The 18,843-nt window shown below is 46.5% G+C and overlaps 2 protein-coding genes across 2 annotated transcripts in view; one reads left to right on the plus strand and one right to left on the minus strand.

Moving 5' to 3' along the window:
* Window positions 1-2,276, plus strand: part of TRIM14 (tripartite motif containing 14) — a 32,940-nt gene extending 30,664 nt beyond the window's left edge. Inside the window, exon 6 of the mRNA XM_059724518.1 lies at window positions 35-2,276. Coding sequence (XP_059580501.1) covers window positions 35-570 — 536 coding nt within the window. The 3' untranslated portion in view covers window positions 571-2,276. The remainder of the gene's footprint in view (window positions 1-34) is intronic.
* On the minus strand, window positions 2,215-15,282 carry NANS (N-acetylneuraminate synthase). The gene is made up of 6 exons (XM_006268685.4): window positions 15,081-15,282; window positions 13,471-13,686; window positions 8,837-8,936; window positions 8,386-8,540; window positions 6,035-6,301; window positions 2,215-4,804 (listed from the first exon to the last, which is right to left on the minus strand). The coding sequence occupies exons 1-6, from the start codon at window positions 15,210-15,212 to the stop codon at window positions 4,595-4,597; spliced, it is 1,080 nt and encodes a 359-aa protein (XP_006268747.1). The 5' UTR covers window positions 15,213-15,282; the 3' UTR covers window positions 2,215-4,594.
* Window positions 15,283-18,843: the final 3,561 nt, after the last annotated feature.

The raw sequence follows: 18,843 nt of genomic DNA on the forward strand, positions 1-18,843 counted from the left end.
TGAGCGTAACACATACGTATGGTTTTGTTTGCAGATGCAAGATCTCCAACCCTGGAATATGACAGTCTGCATCCCAGGCTGAGGCTGTCTGATGATCGTCTTGCGGTATCCAGTACCTGGAGGTGGAACTTTTACCCTTGCAGTCCGCAGAGATTTAATAAGTTATGGCAAGTTATGAGTAAAGATTCATTCTTCTCTGGGAGCCATTATTGGGAAGTGGACTTGCTTCAGGCTGGACAAGGATGGTGGATTGGAGCAGCCTACCCTTCCATTGGAAGAAAAAGTGACTCTGAAGCTTGTCGGCTAGGGTGGAATAGAGCATCATGGTGTATAAAACGGTTTGATTTTGAATACTGGGCATTTCACAATGCTGAGAGAACCCCAATTGCAACAGAAGAAGATCCCGAACGAGTTGGTATATTTCTAGATTACGAAGCTGGAATCCTCTCGTTCTATAATGTAACTGATGGTATGGCCCACCTGCACACCTTCCGCTGCAAGTTCACAGAGCCTGTTTACCCAGCCCTGAGACTCTGGGAAGGGAGAATAACAATATGCAAGTTAACTTAGAAAATAGTGAAACAGCAGAATGAAATGGAATATGCTTTGCAGTTTTTTGCATGTAAAACCACTGCAGTCATAATGTAGGTTTAAAAAAAAAACCCTATTAGGAATACCCATAGGTACATTTTTGTCTTAGTGTTGAACACTCCCTAGGAGGTGATTCTTTAGTATCCAGGCTGCATAAATTAAGTCAACTAAGGTTTTTGTCAAATCAGTCACTACTTAAGGGACTATTTTAGAAGGGTGATTTTAATAATTGTATTTTCATTAACAGTAAATACTTTCTAATAATGAATGGCACTTGAGGTCCTGAGATTTTAGGGTTTCATCTTCTGGACATCAGAAGACTAAAGAAATACATTGCATTATATTTTTATATTGGATTGTAATTGACAAAATGGGAAAATCCTTTGTGGACTAATTATTAGTTGATCACAGTTTAGAGAACTTTTGAATGGGCGGGCTAACAGCTCCCTTTTAGCTGGCAGGGAAACTAGCACTTTACCTAGGTATTAGATTGAGCTGATGATGTAAAACAAATAGTGAAGTTTCTTTTATCATTTGACAAGTTTGAATTTGGAAGACAGATACAATAAATAAAATAGCTCTCATACAAAAGCTTCATCCCAAGGAATATCCAAGGATAGCTTCCAGTGTTGCTTAGAGCTTCTATTACATTTGTCTGGAATGGGATCTTCTTCCCTCATGCTATGTGGATCGAGTCATTATGTAGTCCAGGGGTGGCCAGCCTGCAGCACACGTACCACAAGTGGCACCAACAAACTGCATGTGTGACATGTCTGATTGAGGAGGAGAGAGGCAACACAATGGTAAACAGGGCAGGGAGCAGAAAGCAGAGCAGCAGGTTGGGTGAGGAAAGGGAGTCAGAGTGGCACTCAGGGAGGGTGCAGGGCTAATTTATGGCATGCCTACCAAAAAGGCTGGCTCCCAGTGATAGTCATTGGCTAGTTTTACTTGGGATACAGCAGTCAGAATCTGAAGTGAGCTAAGTTATATGGCAACCAGACATGCAGAAGGCTGCTCTGCAGTTCTGTACTGTCTTTTTTCTGCAAATGTTCCCCTTCCAGGTAGTTAACCTCCACCCACAACAGAAGGCAGAAGCATGGGAGAGGAAACTTTGTGGTGCTGTATAGCCCACAACACCCATAGCTGTATTATAATTTGCTTTGCAGAGTCTATTGGGGAAGGGGGATTTTACATTAAGCAATTCCTTCCTAGTTTTAAAAGGCTCTCAAGAATTACTGCTTAGTAATGACAACAAACATCTCATGAGTTGTATCCAAAGACAACTGGGAGAAGCTATCTGTCAGGGCTGCTGTTCACATGTACTACCTCCTACATTCTAGAACTTGTGCATGCATATGGGTGGTAGTTTCTTCCTTCAAATTTATATTAAAATCAAATGGATTTCTCAGGCTGTGTTCAAAGGAGGCCTTTAGCTAATATAGATCAATCTACTATGGTTCAACAAGTGTTTTCTAACCTGCTCAGACCAGGCCTAAAAAACAGTGGTTTCACAAACAAGTTTGCACTCGAGTTCTCACCAATCCATTGCTCTCTGTAGGACACCAAGAATGTGCTAATGCTGACAAGTGCTGAAGCCCCTTATTTTAACAGAAAGATGGAATCTTTTGTTTGTCAAATATGATTTATTTTGTAAAATTTTCAATAAAAACATCTTTCAACAATCATTTTAGTATTATTTTAATTTAAGGCAAGCCACCTATTGCATCAAAGCTTGCAGAATGGAACAATCATATTATTCATGGACAGAAAAGAGATTAAATTAAACAATTCTTTGCTTCCACCATCTGCCTGACATAGCAAAAATTTAAAACACGTTTTTCAAGAGAAACAGTAAAATAGCCCACAATCCTGTTCCTACCACCATGATCCAAACTAGCTCACTAAGTCATACACAAGATGTAGGAAGTGCCAACAACTGTGCCTGGTAAGAGACTTCTGCTGTAGCTTTATTAAAAGGTATGCAAGGTAATTGAGGGATGCAAGGCCTGTAGCCCAAAGTTGCTGTTCCTTAGTCTCTCTTATCCCACTTCCTTTATACGGGAGGGAAACAACAGCAACTTGCCAGCAACAAATACATTCATCATGAGCATGAATTGTAACAGGAGGATGCAATTTTCAGAACCAAGAAAAAAAAAACAACCCAAGGCACAGAAAGATGGTAGGGAGCCACAGGGAAGCAAATAAATTGTCAGACTGGAACATAACGTTTGTACCCGAGGGCCTGCATCAGCAGTGTAACTAGTGGGGGTGAGCAGGGCATTGGCCTCAGGCACTACTATGGCACCAGCAATTGTCATCGGTGTGCAGAAAGCTCGGGCAGATAAAACCCTTCTCCCCTATCCCTACACTTGGTTCAGGTCACTGCAGGAGCTCTCTATGCCTCTGATCTGCATACTTGCTGACAATATACTGCCGTGTGTCCAACCCATGTCTGAATTACAAAGTTCTTGGCTCCTCTTGTGGGCTGGTGAATTCTATCTGGTAACTGATTTGAGTAGAAAAAGCTACCTTGTTTCCTTCATTTGGTTTTGAATACATTACCTTTTAAAATTTGATTAGATGCCTCCCAGTCACACTTCAATTCAGAGAAAAGGTGGCCTGGCGCTCCTGCCAAACAATACTGTTTCACTAATCTTTTAACATGTTTTGGAGTAAAAAACTAAACAAAACAGTTTCTCCTCCTCATACAGAAACCTCTCTCATTTCTTTCTCCTTTTGAACATGAAAGTAACCAAATCTTTCATGAGGCATGTGAAGATACAATCAGTTTTTTCAAATGGTATTACACCTAAAACCCTTAAACTGGATAGGCAAGTTTAGAACGCACCGCCACTTGGAGCTAGGCTCCATTAAAATAGCACCTCTCTCTGCTCCCAAGTGCTGCTGACCCCTTCATTACACTATTGAAAGTAGCAGTCCCTTCCTCCACACATCCTGGCTCTTGATATGTTTACTTCTGTACCCCAAGTTTCTTCCAAAGGCCCTTAGCTAGAAACATTTGGGCCAAAAATGGCTAACTTGGAAGGCAATATATACAGACAACTTCCACTCTTCTTTCCCCTATTTATTACTTTCTACTCGTCCATGCACGAGTCTATCTGGCCTCCACTTTGTAAGGATGAAGGAGATGACAAGCATAAAAGTGAAAAAAGACAAGACATCAGAACATATAGTATAGCCAAATTCCTACAGTTTAATGCTCAACACTCCAAGGACAAGCAGAAAGGAGCAGACCTTAGTCTCATGCCTGGAGAACCTTCAAACTGACTGTTGGCTAAAAAGACTAAGAAATGAGAAGCAACTGTTAAAGGAGAGGTACCCACTGATACTTCTAAATCCACCGTCATCTATACTAGTCAAAGCCATCCATGTGATTCTCTGTAAGACAATGTTGTACACGTCAGTAATGTATTTCATTTTCTTCCAGCCATATTAGCTGGAATTTCATTCATCATACTACCTCACACAATCAGTGCAGCCTAAACTGAGGGATAAAAAAAACTGTTACAAGACCCATACCTCTTGATGTACCAAGCAGGGTGGGCTTACTAGAACTGATACACACATATCAAAACCTTAGAGTTAGATAACCCCAGAAAGAACCTGTGTGCACTGTTGCTTCAACCAAATCCACAAAACCACAAAGCTCATCTTTCAACACAAATACTCAGAGTTAAGACCTTTTGCACTTGTGCAGTATACAGGACACTTCTAGAAGTACAGTATCTTTGGTGAAGTGAAAGATTACATTCCTTTTGACCATGGTGCTACAAACAACTACTGAATTAATTTAACCATTAATAATAATTTTAAGTTTGTTGCAAATGCCTTTTTGCTGACGTGTAATAAAAAATCTGTTTTATTTGGATTCTCATATGCATAGCCCATTGTTCTAATCTACCAAGCTATTACTCCTAAGAGTAGGGTTGCAGTATTGTACTGCACAGTGCGTTAAGAATAATATAGAAACAAACGCTTCCATTCAGCATTTCACTTTTTTGACGTGATTTTCTATTGCATCCTCAGTGATTGTTTCATCCTCTTCAATGTGCACTTTAACCTTCTTTCCTACTAGATCAAAGATGTCTTCTGGGGGGCATCCTTTAGGTTCTCCCACCTTCACGGTAAGCATGTCAAGAGTCAGCACAGTGCCTTCAGGGATTGTCACTTTAGCCACAACAGACTTTCCCAGCTATTAAAACAAAAACAAACCCCCCACAAAACAGGAGAGTTGTTTATTGAGGAAAGTGCAATCTAGCTTGGAAATAATCACAGACATGCAAAGAAAATGAAAACTCAAGTTACCCTGTTTTTAATACCAGGCACTTGCTGGCTTCCCTCTCTTTCAAATACATTAACATGAAGATTTCCATGCCAAGATAGCTCTCATTTAACTGTAAATACAGTAAAGTCCTGCTCTGTATGGAAGCTGCAGTGACACCTAGAAAAGCCTTTTGGACTCTGAAGCAGGGGTCAGCAACATTTCTGGACAGATTACCAAAAACACGCACAACCTCAACTTGTAAGATGCTGGTGTGCCTTGTGACAGCACAGCCTCGGCCCCTTCCCTGCTGTCTGGTCTGAGACATGCATGCACCCACTGCAGTCAGTGAGCTGGGCTGGGGCTCTGCAGACCCTAGTGCAGCCACTTGCAGCATCCTGGCTGCTTGACACAGCTGGCTCAGGCTCTGGACAGGACCCTGATGCCTGCCACAGAGCCCAGGCTGTTCACAGCAGGCAGTGGGGAAGCTGCAAGCAGCTACACCAGGGTCCACAGAGCCCCAGCTCGGCTTGTTGCCAGCTGTGGGTGCACGCATGCCTCAAGGTGGATAGTAGAGAAGGGGCCGGAGTTGCACTGCCACAGCAAGGATTGGGCCCCTCGTGGCTGCCCACCATCTGCCTGAGATGCGTGTATGCCATGCAAAATGCCTTTGCGTGCCATGCTCTGGTACGCATGCCGGGGGTTGCCCACCCCTGCTCTGAAGTGTTACTGACTGGAATTCTTCAAGCCAGTGAAAAGAACCTTCCATCTTTCCCAAGACCAGTCAGCTTAGTATACAAGGGATCGTCAAGTGACCATGGACTCTGGTGACTCATAATTAGCTCCACCAAAGGGTCCTGTACCCAACTCAGTTGCATCGTATTTCATTATCAGCAGTGTAACCCAAACAGTAAAAATACACATTTACTGTCATAAATGAAGAGTAAACTATATACAGTATTAGTTCTATGATAAGAGACTACAGCCCCACATCTGAATGCTGTTGCTGCTAACAGTAATCAGCAAAGGAGTTTCAGGCAAGGAAACAAGGAACTATTGATAGATAAGGTGCTACAGTCACAAGCTATTATTAGCAAGCTGCTTCTTGAAACCCTAGTCTACAACATCTTCAGCCACACATAGATTGACAAGTAAAATTACCTTTTCATTACAAGCCATTTCACAAGGCAGGAGCTGTTTGATTGGAGATCCCAATGCCTTCTCTACCGTACGGACTGCTCTCACCAGTTCTGCCAATTCACTTGGCTCTAGGGATGCCTGGTGATCACTTCCTTTCCAGGTTTTGTCCAAAGTCACATGGCGCTCCAGTACTTTAGCACCCAGAGCAACTGCTGCCACTGAAATGGCTATCCCAGTCTCATGTCCTGAATAGCCAATGGGTATATCAGGAAAAGCTGACTGATATTCCTTTAATAACAAAAGGGATCTGATTACAAAAGGTATCAGAGGCACAGACAGCAAACATAACTATGACATCTGTAACTGAAGACAGAAGTGGATGGTTAAATTTAATTGGCAAAACATCCTGAACAAACTGCAGTGCATTACTTCTTATTTTGTTTAAGGGCTTCATTTGAATTGCTAGCAGAAGTAAGGAAGAGCAAGTCCATTCTACTTTAAAATCTCTACTGTTTGTTTCCTTGTAAGTTCACTAATATACTTCAGCACCTAGAAACAAAAGGTAACATAGACTACACTGTACTCTGTGCCCACTCAGGAATCCAGCCTGTGATAATACACACAGCAAACCAACTTCATTGATGCCAAATTCAGCTAATCGTGGCTCACATTTACTTTGACATTGACAGAACCTAGAGCAGAGGCAGGCAATTATTTTGGGTGGGGGGCCACTTAATGAGCTTTGGTGAGCTGTTGAGGGCCACGTGAGTAGTCCAGCCCCTTGAAATGCCCTGCCCTCTTATTGCCATCTTGGGACCAGAAGTCTCACCCTCTAACCCCTGACCCTTGCCACCAGAAGTCCTTCCCCTTGCCCCCCAGAAATGTTCCTTTTGGGAGGGGGCAGGGGGGTTGCCATCTTAGAACCGGAAAAAAGATCAAATCATACACTAGAAGTCAAACACCTACTATAACATACTTTAATTTTATTACAAAAATATTTTTGTCATTATTTGTGTTTGTGCAGTATCTATAGAAGTGATTGCATAGTAACTCGAAAATAATTTTTTAGTTTTGTATATTATGGGGGGAGGGTGTGTGCAGTATGTGTATGGTGAGGGGTGTGTGTGTGTGTGTGTGTGTGGAGGGGCACAGGGTATGTTGGTAGATTGTGTATATGTGGGGGGGCTGTGCGGGCAGGGTGTGGTGTGAGGAAGGTTGGGTGGTGTGGGGACCCCGCATTCCCCGCATGGTGCAGCAGCAGGGTGTGCCCAACACAGCATGGCTCCGGCCAGCACTAAACATGGCAGTGAGGGGCACAGCCTCTGTGTGGGTGCCTGTAGCAACAGCGCTCTCTGCCACTCAGTGCAGCCTCTGCACTCACACAGCAGGGAAGGAAGCCCCATGTGTTGGAGCTGGCTGCTTTCCCTGCGGGAGCTGCACAGCACCAGAGAGGAGCTTCAGGTGCTGGAGCCAGCTGCTTTCCCCACAGGAGCTGCACTGCAGGGGAGGGAAGCCCCAGGCACCTTTGCCTGCGGGACAGGGAGGGCAGCTAGCTCCAAAGTGTGAAGCTTCTCTCCGGTGCTGCACAGCCCTGGCAGGGAAGGCACCTGGCTCCGCATGTGGGGCTTCCCTCCCTGCTGTGCAAGTGGAGGAGCTGTGTGAGTGGCAGGGAGCACCGGCAATACAGGCAGCCGTGTGGGGGCTGCGCCCCTCGCTGCAGTGTGAAGCACTGGCTGGACCTGCGTACTTGTTGGGCATCTGCGTCCTAACCACCCTGCCTGCTGCTGCTGCCACCACCTGCCAGAGCTGCACACCACAGGGAGAGTGCGTGCCTGGGGGAGGAGGAGGAGAGAGAGTCCCCACATCCCCCACATGCTGTCCACCCCAGCTCTGCACTGCTGCCTCCCCCCGTTTCCCTGAGTGCAGACTCCGTGCTCCCTCCCAGCTGCAGCCCTGCTCCCGCTGCTTCCCCATCTGCTGCCCAGAGCCAGCAGGAGACAGGGGAAGCAAGCAAGCAGGTCCTGGGGGCTGCGGGAGCAGCAGACCTCCACGGAAGCTGCATGCTGCCTAGCCAGTCCCTTCCACCCACAAGGGTAGGAGTGAATCAAAAGGATATATCTGGGGGGCTATGTGTACACTGGGGTGCAAGGGCTGGACAGGGCACAATTTGTTGGGGGTCCTGCGAACTGAATGAAAGTGCTTGGCGGGCCACATCTGGCCCGCAGACATATTTTGCCCACCCCTGAACTAGAGGGACATGACATGTTCTGCTGTCTGTGAAGCAAATGCCAACATGACCAAAATTTCAAAATACAAGCACATTAGCCTTGGACTGACTTTCCCTATATACCACACATGGTTTATTCACTGACCGATATAACCCGGAGATTGACATCTTCAGGCTGAAGAGGGTAAGCACTGGTGCACTGGAGAATACAGAAGTTTGGATTGATGGGTTTCACAGTCTGATAAACCTGGCGCATTGTTTTCATTGACTGCATCCCACTAGAAATTACCATTGGGCGACCTGGCCATTAAAACAAATAAACAAACAATAAAGGTGTGTCCTTTTAGCTTATGACTTCATAACTCTACCCTGAGTTTATCTATGTAAAAAAACTGCAGTAGTTTATCTTGCACTTGAAATGTAAGCCGGTTCAATAAAACCAAAGTGAAAAGCTGTATGAATACTCTCTTTTCAGTTTAAGAGAGGTTTGTTCTAATGCAGCTTAAACTTGTTCCAAACTAAAGGGGAATGAACATGATCAGGAGTTACTCTACTGGGACTCAGGAATGATTAATAAAACAGTTCAAAACATTCACCTTTTTTTGCTGTCTTTTCTAAATACAGGAAATTATTAGTATCACCCGATCCTACTTTAAAAAATGGAACATCCAGTTCATGTAGAAACTCCACCGCCATCTGCAAAAGAGAACACATGTTGTTTAAACTCTGAAATTAAATGCCTCCTTCCTCTCAAGATCTAACAGAACCATCCATACTGCACAAATAAGCATTTTTTGTCTGTTAAAAAAAAATAAAAATAGAAGCTATCAGTTATAATACTGCAGTTACAGGCCACAGGACTATATATACACACAGTGCAGTGAAAATATCTCCCTGGAATCACTTTCCATTTAGAAACCCAAAAGGGCCATTCTGCAGACTAATACATTGTGAAATACTGAACCAAGTTCAGTGTTGCTTAAGAAGTTCTATCAAGAAAGATCAAGTGTATTGCAACTGAATTTAGGTGTCAGGGAAATAATAAATCAACAATTCTAGAGACCGAAGTGCATTATCTATGAACTGCTTTGAGATCCTCAGTTGAGGTGCTAGCAAACCAATTTGTTACTAGCCTTAGAACATGACACAAGACCACCAACTCCACTAGAATGAGGTGTCAATGTGTTCCCACTGGACAATACAGAAATAAAAGATTGGAAGAATCCTCTACAGATCTTCTAGTCCAGGGGCATCCGATTCATCTAGCCCCATGGTTTGGACTGGACAGTGAGGCTTATTTTTTGTTGCTGACGGCAACCAAAAACCTTGGATTCAGCAATAGGCAAGAGATGGGGGCAGTAGCAGCAGTGTTCACCCCCCAGGTTCTGGAGCCTAGCCAACAAGCCCCACAGGTTGGAAAGCCCTGATCTGGTTCAAACCTCTGAACTGAGTCAGAAACAAGTATCCTAGATAATCCTCAAGATACACTTGTCTAAACTATTCCTAAAAACTCCAATGAAGATTCCACAACTTTCCTAGGTAGCCTGTTGTTTCATCACCCTCACAGATCGATATAATATAGAACCTAGATCTTCTGAGGGGCAAATTAAGCTTGCTTGTTCTTTGCCTTTCCCCTGTACTCACAGTAAACAATTGATCACCTCCCCCCCATCCCCATACAACCTTAGGTATTAGAAGACTTATGTTAACAGGTCCCTCTTGTCCCTCTTAGTCGTCTTTTCCAGATTAAAAAACTCAATTCCTTCAGTCTCTCCTCAAAAGTCATGTTTTCTAAACCACTTACTCTTGTTACTCTATTCTGGACTCTCTCCCATTTGTCTACATCTTTCTTAAAGTGTTGTGTCCCAAACTGGATCCAATATTCCAACTGAAGTCTCACTGGTATCCAGTAGAGCAGACTGATTATCCTCTGGCACCTGACACACAACACTACCACAATATTTTCTTTTCTTTTCTACAATATCAACACATTATTGACTCATAATTACTTTGTGCTCTACTATAATCTCCCTGATACTTCTCAGCTATTCTGCCATCTAGCCAGTTATTCCCCATTTTTTTGCACATTTGACACCTTCCTCCACCTTTGAGTACAGCACTTAACACCTGTCCACTGAATTTCATCCTGTTGCTTTCAGACTCTTTCAATTTGTCAAGATTGTTCCGAATTCCAATCCTGACCTCCACAGAACTTGAAAACTCTTCTAACTTGGTGTCATTCTCAGATTTTATAAGCACACTTTCTATTCCATCAAAGCCAGCTATGAAACATCAAACAGGACAGACCACTGGATCCAGGACAGACCACTGCAGCATCCAGAAAAGGCCTTCCCAATTTGACACATGGTAGCCAGGCTTTGAAAACAGTTTCAAAATTTCAAACTACTCTGTGAGAGGGGAGGCAAATGCAGGGGAACGGCGGTGCTCTGACCAGGAGTTCAAGTGCCATGACAGGAGACAGCCCCATAGGACTGTGGGCACCTTTGGGTAGTGCCGCAGCAAGCAGAGCACAGGGGGATCATAGACCCCCGGGGGGTGGAAAGTAAACGACGCCAGCTGGTGGGACCAGGATAGCTCGACTACAGGTCAGCCGGGCCCCAGGGAGGTCACGCTGGGAGAATGGGCAGAGGCTGGGCATGGGGCAGCTGCCTGTCCCCACGGCTGCTAGGAGAGGAGGGACGGATGAGTCCCCCAAAGTGACCAAAGGGGTCCAGGGAGAAGGAATCCCAGGAGCCCATCGGCAGATGCTGGACACTTTTTCAGTTAAATTTTCCTCAGTTACAGTTAGCCCCACACAAGGATGGTTTAGTTCCCCAAGAGCTGTCCCGAAGATGAGGGACAGACACGGAAAGACTGATGGCCAGGATGACCCAACCCATTTTAAGGCGGGCAGTGTGGATGAGACGAGATCATCTAGGGGAAGACCTGCGATGAGCAGTGTTTGCCTAGACCATGGACGTGGTAAGAGTGGGGTAAAGGGGAGGTTGGAGCCCCATGAAGAAAACCCAGGGTCGAGACCCAATTTGGGCCACCTACAGAGAACTGCCTCCCCAACAAACAAAAGATCAAAGACGTGGCAGGTAAGTAGAAGCTGCGCCCAAACCATCTAGGTGGCACCAAAGCTCGATCTCATCCCAACGTCACTGGGACCAAAGACGGGCCAAAGCCCTATAACACCTACAAGCGACATACTCTTTGAAAGCAATTCAGGCTTTGGAAAATATGCTTTGATGCACCTGATGGCGATTACATCTAGACAGCAATACTCAGATTCTTTATGAGACTGTTCTTGACTGTTTTTTTTTTTAAATGCTTTATTGTCATCTAGATACTTGCAAAGCAATTGCTTACTAGTTGGTTCCAGAACCTTTCCAGGGAACAAAGTCAGACTGATGCGCCTAATCTCCCATCTTCTCCTTATGCCCCACTCTTTAGGGGAAAGGTAAGAAACTAAAAATGAAGTTTCATTTCCTATTATATTTAATCCTTGGTCTCTCTCCTGAAATGATGTCAATCTTATTTAGTTGAGGCAATGGCTTTTATGATGTACACATATTGCTGCTAGAAACTGGACTGGAAACAACCTGTTTCACTCAAACTCCATCAAACAGTAGCAACTTTCACCTATTACCTACCTGGGGCAGATTTAAACAAGGGACCACAGAAAAGAAAAGATACCACATGTCATCAACCCTGTGAAAGAATGATCCACTCAGCTTTTAGTACTTCATTGTCTGGGTTTCCCTCCCTTCATCTTTAAAATAAAAATCAGAATAGAAAATGTCACCAGCAGCAAAATTGTTAGGAAGTTTTTAAATTCATATTCAAGAGCTGTTTATATTAGAAGCTAGACAGAAAAAAAATATTCCTTTTATAGGAAAATATTCCCTTAGCATATTCCTTTTATGGAAAAAAAAATACTTCAGAACTGGTAACTGGTATTTGGAAAATTCCCCCAAATGAAGTGATATCAACAGTGTTTTTATTGGTCTGTTTCTAAGACAAAACTAAAAACAAAAATAATCATTGAACTTTTCAGTCTTTGCTTCAAGTCTCCTGGCTCAGCTCATGAGACAATTCAGCTGAAATGCACAGAGGATGATGAAGTATAGCTGTTAGTTGAGCTTTCTGGTTAACAGATGTCAGCATGGTCTCACATTCAACAAATGATGCTTTTACTCCAAAGATAACACAGTGCCTGAGGCAAAAGACATAGAACAGCCAAAAGATTAGAGTTGGTTTCTATTCTCCTCTTGACCCACATATGCACTTCTCTTGAAGGGAAAGAGCTGAGATTATAGGCTTTCTGGAAAAAATGTGCTTATAGACTTTAAAGAGTCAGAAAACGAATTTCAGAAGAATGGCAATTTGGTGAAAGAATGGGAGCTGGTAGTTCTGTTGCTTGGAAACAAAAAAACAAGACATATAAGGCAGCAAATGGAGAAAAATACAAAGCAGCAATAGAAGTTCAAGTTAAGAAAGGCCTTGAATAAAGAAAAAATTGAGGCACAGGGCCAAGGAGAACCAAAAGTGACTTGAAAAGTCAGAAATGACCAAAGTAAGAGCCAGGCTCAAGACATCACCCTGTCTTCAGTGTGCTTTCTTGTACTTGGATACTTCAGCATATAGGATGTAATTTCCAAAGTGTTGAGAGAGGTATAGTTAAAGCCTACTCAGCTGTGAACAGATAGACACAATGGGACCAATCAAGATGAACCTGTGTATTTACTCTAGTTTTCATGCATTTTTTAGTAGCATCCAGACCTCCCTGATGCACTGTTGGTACAAATTACACACCAGACCCTCGTCCATTCTGTAGGAATTCTATCAGCAAACTCTGGTACTTCCACATTCAAGGTTGCTCTGAGGCAGCAGAAACTCTTTTGTCAGCAGAGTAACTCCTCTGCTCCAAGTAAACTGCTCCTCCCTCATCGCTGGGAGAAAGCAGCCAGCAGAAGGCATGTATGGACATCCCCATGCTTTCTGTCAGTTGCCATGGTTCCTTGAGCAGCTGCGCTTTTCAATGGTGCACATTACTGCTTGCTGGCACAGCCAAGGAAGCAGAGTCACACACTTCTGCCTGAAGTTAAGCAGGTGTGCATGTGCTCTGGCACTGTTCCTCTGCCAGTAGAAGCCCCCAGTATAGACAAGAGCTATTGGAATCTATGAAAGCAAAAACAGCCTTCTACTTTCTGTACAATTCACATACCTCATCCATGCCAGAGGCAGTGAAGAAGATGCCAATCTCCTCTGCGTATTTCTTCAACTCCCTGTATTGGTCATGACTGAACTCCAGGTGGCGCTTGTGCTCTCCATAGGTCTTTCCCCATGAGTGTTTGGAGGTGTACGGCCTCTCCAAGGCTTTCTTGTTAAATTTGTGCTCCAACTCACTTTTCTGAAATTTAGCACAATCAGCTCCGCACTCCTGCAAGAAATATCGCCTCCAATTTAGTATCCGCATAAGACGATTACCACTGAATCAACAGTTGCCATGGACTGCTAAATACAAATACTCAGTGTCAGTAAACCTCCTTCTCATTTCGAGATGTGTTTCACATACTTTGAGAGCATCTTTCTATTTTTGACAAAATGAATGTAATGAATAGACTCAGGCTGTCCATATATGTTGTCAGCTGATCAAATAAGTTATTTCAGTGCCAAATGCTAGCTTTCACATAAAAACCACAGATCTGCTAGGAACAATTCCTGGCAGAGCAAGTGGGCGAAGTTAGTGAAGCTGCCTGCCTAAAAACACATATTCCTAAAAGTGGTTAGGAATATGTGTTTAGGAAAACACATTCCTAAAAGGACCTTCCCCAGGATACAAGTCACTGGTGCAGAGCACATGGCTCTGTTCCTTTCTCAAGTCCACAGTGATACAAGGCTATCACGCTATGGTGCAGCTTTGCAAGCTACAAGCAGGTTCTGCCCAGGTTTCTCACCTGCTTTCGAGCCCCTCAATTCCTAAGGCTCTGAGGAAACACTACGGGGGCTGAGCCCTGATGAGCCAAAAAAGAAAAAACTAGACTAAGTCAGCACCGCTGCACTCTGCATCTGGCAAGGAGGAGGGGGAAAGCAGTGGCGATGTGTAGGGGGTGCATGTGCACCCCCTGACAGCTGGTGTTCCCTGCTTCGGCAACGGGCAGAGGGGAGGGCTGGTGCTCACCCTGAGAGTGCCAGTCAGGCAGTGGGGGCGCCAAGAGAAGCCCTGCTGGCACTTCTGGATCGGCTGTGGGGGACCCCTACTGGTCCCTGACTGGTTGCTGGGGGGGCCACCGGTCCCCTGACTCGAGAGGCACCGGTCGCCCACGGAAGGAAGGAAGACTGGAGGAGAGCAGCTCCCCCTGAGGCAGGTGTGGGGGGCCCTGACTGGGTGGGAGGTGGGGAGAGAAACCCCGCTTGCATTCCTGGGCCACCCAAAGTTTAAAACCAAGAGCCTGCCAGCGGCAGCAGCATTTCTATTCAGGCAGCACCGAGGGAGTCCCTTGACTTCATGGCCGCACAGGTGTTAAGGCCCCTCGGTCCTTCCCAACGCCCTGCAATGCTGCCTTCTGCAGCGGCTGCCCCTTCCTGCTCCTGGACGCGCAGCTCCTCTCTCGGGCGGGTTTCAGCTGTAGCTGGAAACACGAACGGGGGTGGAAAGCAGGCTAGACCGCGCGGAGCGGAGCGGACGGAGCCCAGGGCTGGGGGCCCGCGCCGCCCACCTCTTTCTACGCGCGAGACGGGATGCAGCGACCCCCCACCCCCGCTCGCGCCTGCGCAGTGACGCGCCGCCGCCGCCCGTGCACCAGGGGGGAGGGGGTGGCGCGGCCGCCGCACCTTGGCCATGCGGATCATCTGCTTGGCGATGCCGAGGTCGCCCTGGTGGTTCTGCCCGATCTCGGCGATGATGAAGCAGGGCCGCGAGCCCCCCACCCAGCGGCCCGGGCACAGCTCCAACTCCGGCGGCATAGCGGCGGTAGGACGAGGTTGGGCAGGAACAGCGCGCGGGCCCAACGGCGCCGCCACGCCCCCGCCGCCGACCGCCACGTCACCCGCCCGGCCCACCAATCGCCGGCCAGCAACGGCGGCCGGGCCAGCCAATTACACGGGGCGGGCGGCGGGGCGGCCGCAGCCAGCCTGGCAGGGCAGCGCCGGGTGGGTGTCGCGGTGCTCGTTGCGGTGCTGCGCGCGCCCCCCCAGCGGCTCCGTGGAAGCCCGGCTTCCGCTGCGCAGCCTTCTATTTTTTTAATGTTATTACATTTTCTTGTTACATCTCGTTTTGCAGAAATAAATAAGCTGGCTACCGCCATCATCAACCACTATTGTGGCCATCCCCGGGGATAAGGATAAGAGCACTAGTAATGATACATGGCGGCGCTTCCGGCACGTAATCACGCTTTACTATCGTGTCATCATTTATTCTTGCTACGTGTATGATTAGCGTGATCAATAATAATCGAAAATGGGAGCCCAGGGATGTCTGGCGCCTCCGGGTGCGAAGACAGGAAGGCAGCCGCGTGGTACCACGGCCTTACAAAGCGGGTTTCACAAAGCAACCGCCTGCTTTGTGACTGCAGCTGAATGGCGGGGGCTTTGCCACCAAAAACGCTGTTTCTCTGAGTAGCTGGAGTAGGCAGCGTGCTGAATGTGCAAAGGGGAGCAGGTTATTGTGTGTCTTATTCTGGCTTTGGAGCATAGGCGCCAAGTACGTGGGGGCCCGCGGGCCCTGGCCCCCCTCAGGAAGAGGCCCAGTCCCTAGTTGGGCCGAACGGTCCCAAGATGGACATCAAGTCCTGGTCCCAGGCTGCGTGACTGGGACAGCATTTGTCCTGGATTCCCAGTATCGCGCAGGGATCCGGGTTTCCCGTTCACTGCGGAAAAGCGTGGGACGTGGTTGGCTTCCCCTTGCAGGCTAGCACCGTTCAGTCTGTAAGGAGCTGCAGGGAGCGGGATGTAGCGGGTGTCACACGCATGTGGCCAGGAATGCAGCCCCTGGCAGTGGTGCAGAGCAGCTCCCCCAGATGCCTGCAGATATGTCGGGGGGGGAGGGGGGGGATATAGCTTCGGTTCCTCTTGAATTCCCAAAGTGATCTTCGACCTAAAAAGGTTGGAGACCACTGGCCTAGATCATTTCTGATGCGGGTAGCTGTCCAACCTCTTCTTGAACATCTCCAGTGACGGAGAGTCCGCAGCTTCCCTAGGCAGTCTATTATCTCTCCTTTATGGCAGCCACTCAAGTATTTGAAGACTACTATCATGTCTCCTCTTAAGTACCTTTTCTGCAAGCTGAACATCCCTAGCTCTTTCAGCCTCTCCCCATAGGACTTGCTTTCCAAGCCCTTGATCATCTTTGTTGTCTGCCTCTGGACTCTAACTTCTCCACATCCTTTTTAAAATGTGGAGTCCAGAATGCACAGAGTACTCCAAATGAGGATTAACGAGTGCCAAGTGTAAAGGTACTATCACCTCCCATGTCTTCCACCTAATCATTGGTGACGTGTAGAGGGTGCACATGGGTGCACATGCACCCCCTGAGATCAGCCATGCACCCCCTGGAAGCACCAGCCGCAAAACTGGAAGTGCCAGCAGAAGTGCACTTCCAGTTTTGCAGGTTTCGCTGCTGGTGGTTCCAGATTCAGTGATTGGCTGCTGACCCCCGCCCCACCCCATTGGTGATCTGGTGCCCCCCCAGACTCGGGAGGCACCAGTCGCCCATGCACCTAATCCTTCTATTGATGCATCTCATAACCGCATTTGCCTTTGTCTGCATCGCACTGCAGACTCATTGAGTCTGTGATCTATCAAGACTCCCAAGTCCTTTTTCTTAGTGCTGCCATCCAGTCAGCTGTCACCCATTTTATATTTGTGTTTTTGATTATTCTCCTGAGGTGTAGGGCAGCACCATATTCTGTGCTTAGTAGTTTATTCTGCACAACAAGGAGGGTCATTTACCTTGCAGTTCCCACTAACACATCACACTTCTTCCTATGAACATACAAATCCTTGTCAAAAGGCTGGCATCTTGTTTGGAATCTAATAACCGGAAATAGATCGGTACGGACTGCTTGCTCTATAGGACAGGCCATTCAGCAGCCAAAATTCCTGGTACTTATTCAATATATTTTTTTTACTCCCAAGATTATATGAAGGTGATTTACTCCTTACTCTGTATGCCTGGAAAATATTTTATTTGTTTGATTTACCTTATGTGCACTGGACAAATAGAATAAAAATCTGAGTGGCCTTGTATGCTAAACAGAGCTTCAACCCATAACCCCCCAAAGCATAGGCATCAACTTTTTTTTTTGCTGGGGGGAGGGACGTGCTAAGATGATGCCCTGCTGCCCCACAGCAAGACTAGAGCAGAGCCGAGTGGAGCCTATAGTGCATTGTAGACAGCCAGTGCAGCTCCCAGAGGAAAGGCAGCAAGTTGGGGAGCCCTCAGCCTGCAGCAGACAACCCGCATCCACTCCTGCCCCTGCTCCTGCTCCATGCACAAATCTCGGGGCACTTGTTTCCCCATGCCTCACACCCCAGGAGTGCATGCAGCAGCACTGAGCCCTCCCCCCTCCCCTGCCTGTGGCTCTGTCCTGCTTGCCACCCCAGCCCTGGACTCCATGCACCACTCAGGCTGGGCGGCTGCAGTGCCAGCACAGGGAACTGGACAACGGGGAGGGAGGCATCCCTGCTCCCAGCACCGCCACCATCCACACTGAGCGGATGACCACTGATCATCAGTTGGTGACCACTGATCTAGGCATAGCTAAGCCTGTGTATAGGTACTACTATAGGTATTGCCCATGCGCTGGGCTTTGCTGATTGTCTACCACCCTTGTCCAGATTGGAATGGACTGTGGGTTTTTCTGCCTTCCTCTGTAACGGGAGACGTGGCCCTTTACCTTGGACCTCTTGAGCGTATATTGATAATATTTTATAGAAGCAGGGCATAGGCTGCTGTGGTTCCCTGCTTTACCTGTTGCTGGTTAGGGTGTTAGGTCTATGTTGTGTCAGGGTTGACAGTAGTCTTCTGAAGAGTTTAGATTATGGTTTATATAGGATGGTTTGGATAGACATAATCCTGCCTCAGGCAGAGGGTGGGGCAAGACGGCCTCTGGAGGTCCCTGTCAGCTCTTCTTTATGATTCTGTGGTGAGTCAACAATGGCTCTGTCTGAAATGCATCCATTCTATGTCCATACCAACCACATTTTGTGAAGATCTCTTCCTGTATTTTTACACTTGGGTCTTGTCAAGTTCAAATTCCGGTCATAAATCCAATCTGCACTGGGGGGATTTAGGAAATCTCTTATCGCTACACTGCTACAAGGGCAACTAATTCAACCGCTTAGAACTTTTCTGATTAAATAAAGTTTCATTGAAAAAATGCTGGTTTGTTGAGCCCAAATGTTCCATTCAAGCCCTTCTTCTGACCCCTGAAATATTGAATAAGATTTTTCATATTGCACCTTTCTTGGACTTTTGTATATCTTGTCATTTGTGGATGTAGTGAGAAGCAGCAATCTTATTCTCTCAGCTTTAGTTTTTTTTATAGATAGACTTTTTTTAAAAGGCAACATTTCTTATTAGGGCTGTTCTAGAGTA

The sequence above is a fragment of the Alligator mississippiensis genome, chromosome 3 (assembly GCF_030867095.1).
Source record: "Alligator mississippiensis isolate rAllMis1 chromosome 3, rAllMis1, whole genome shotgun sequence".
NCBI lineage: Eukaryota > Metazoa > Chordata > Crocodylia > Alligatoridae > Alligator > Alligator mississippiensis.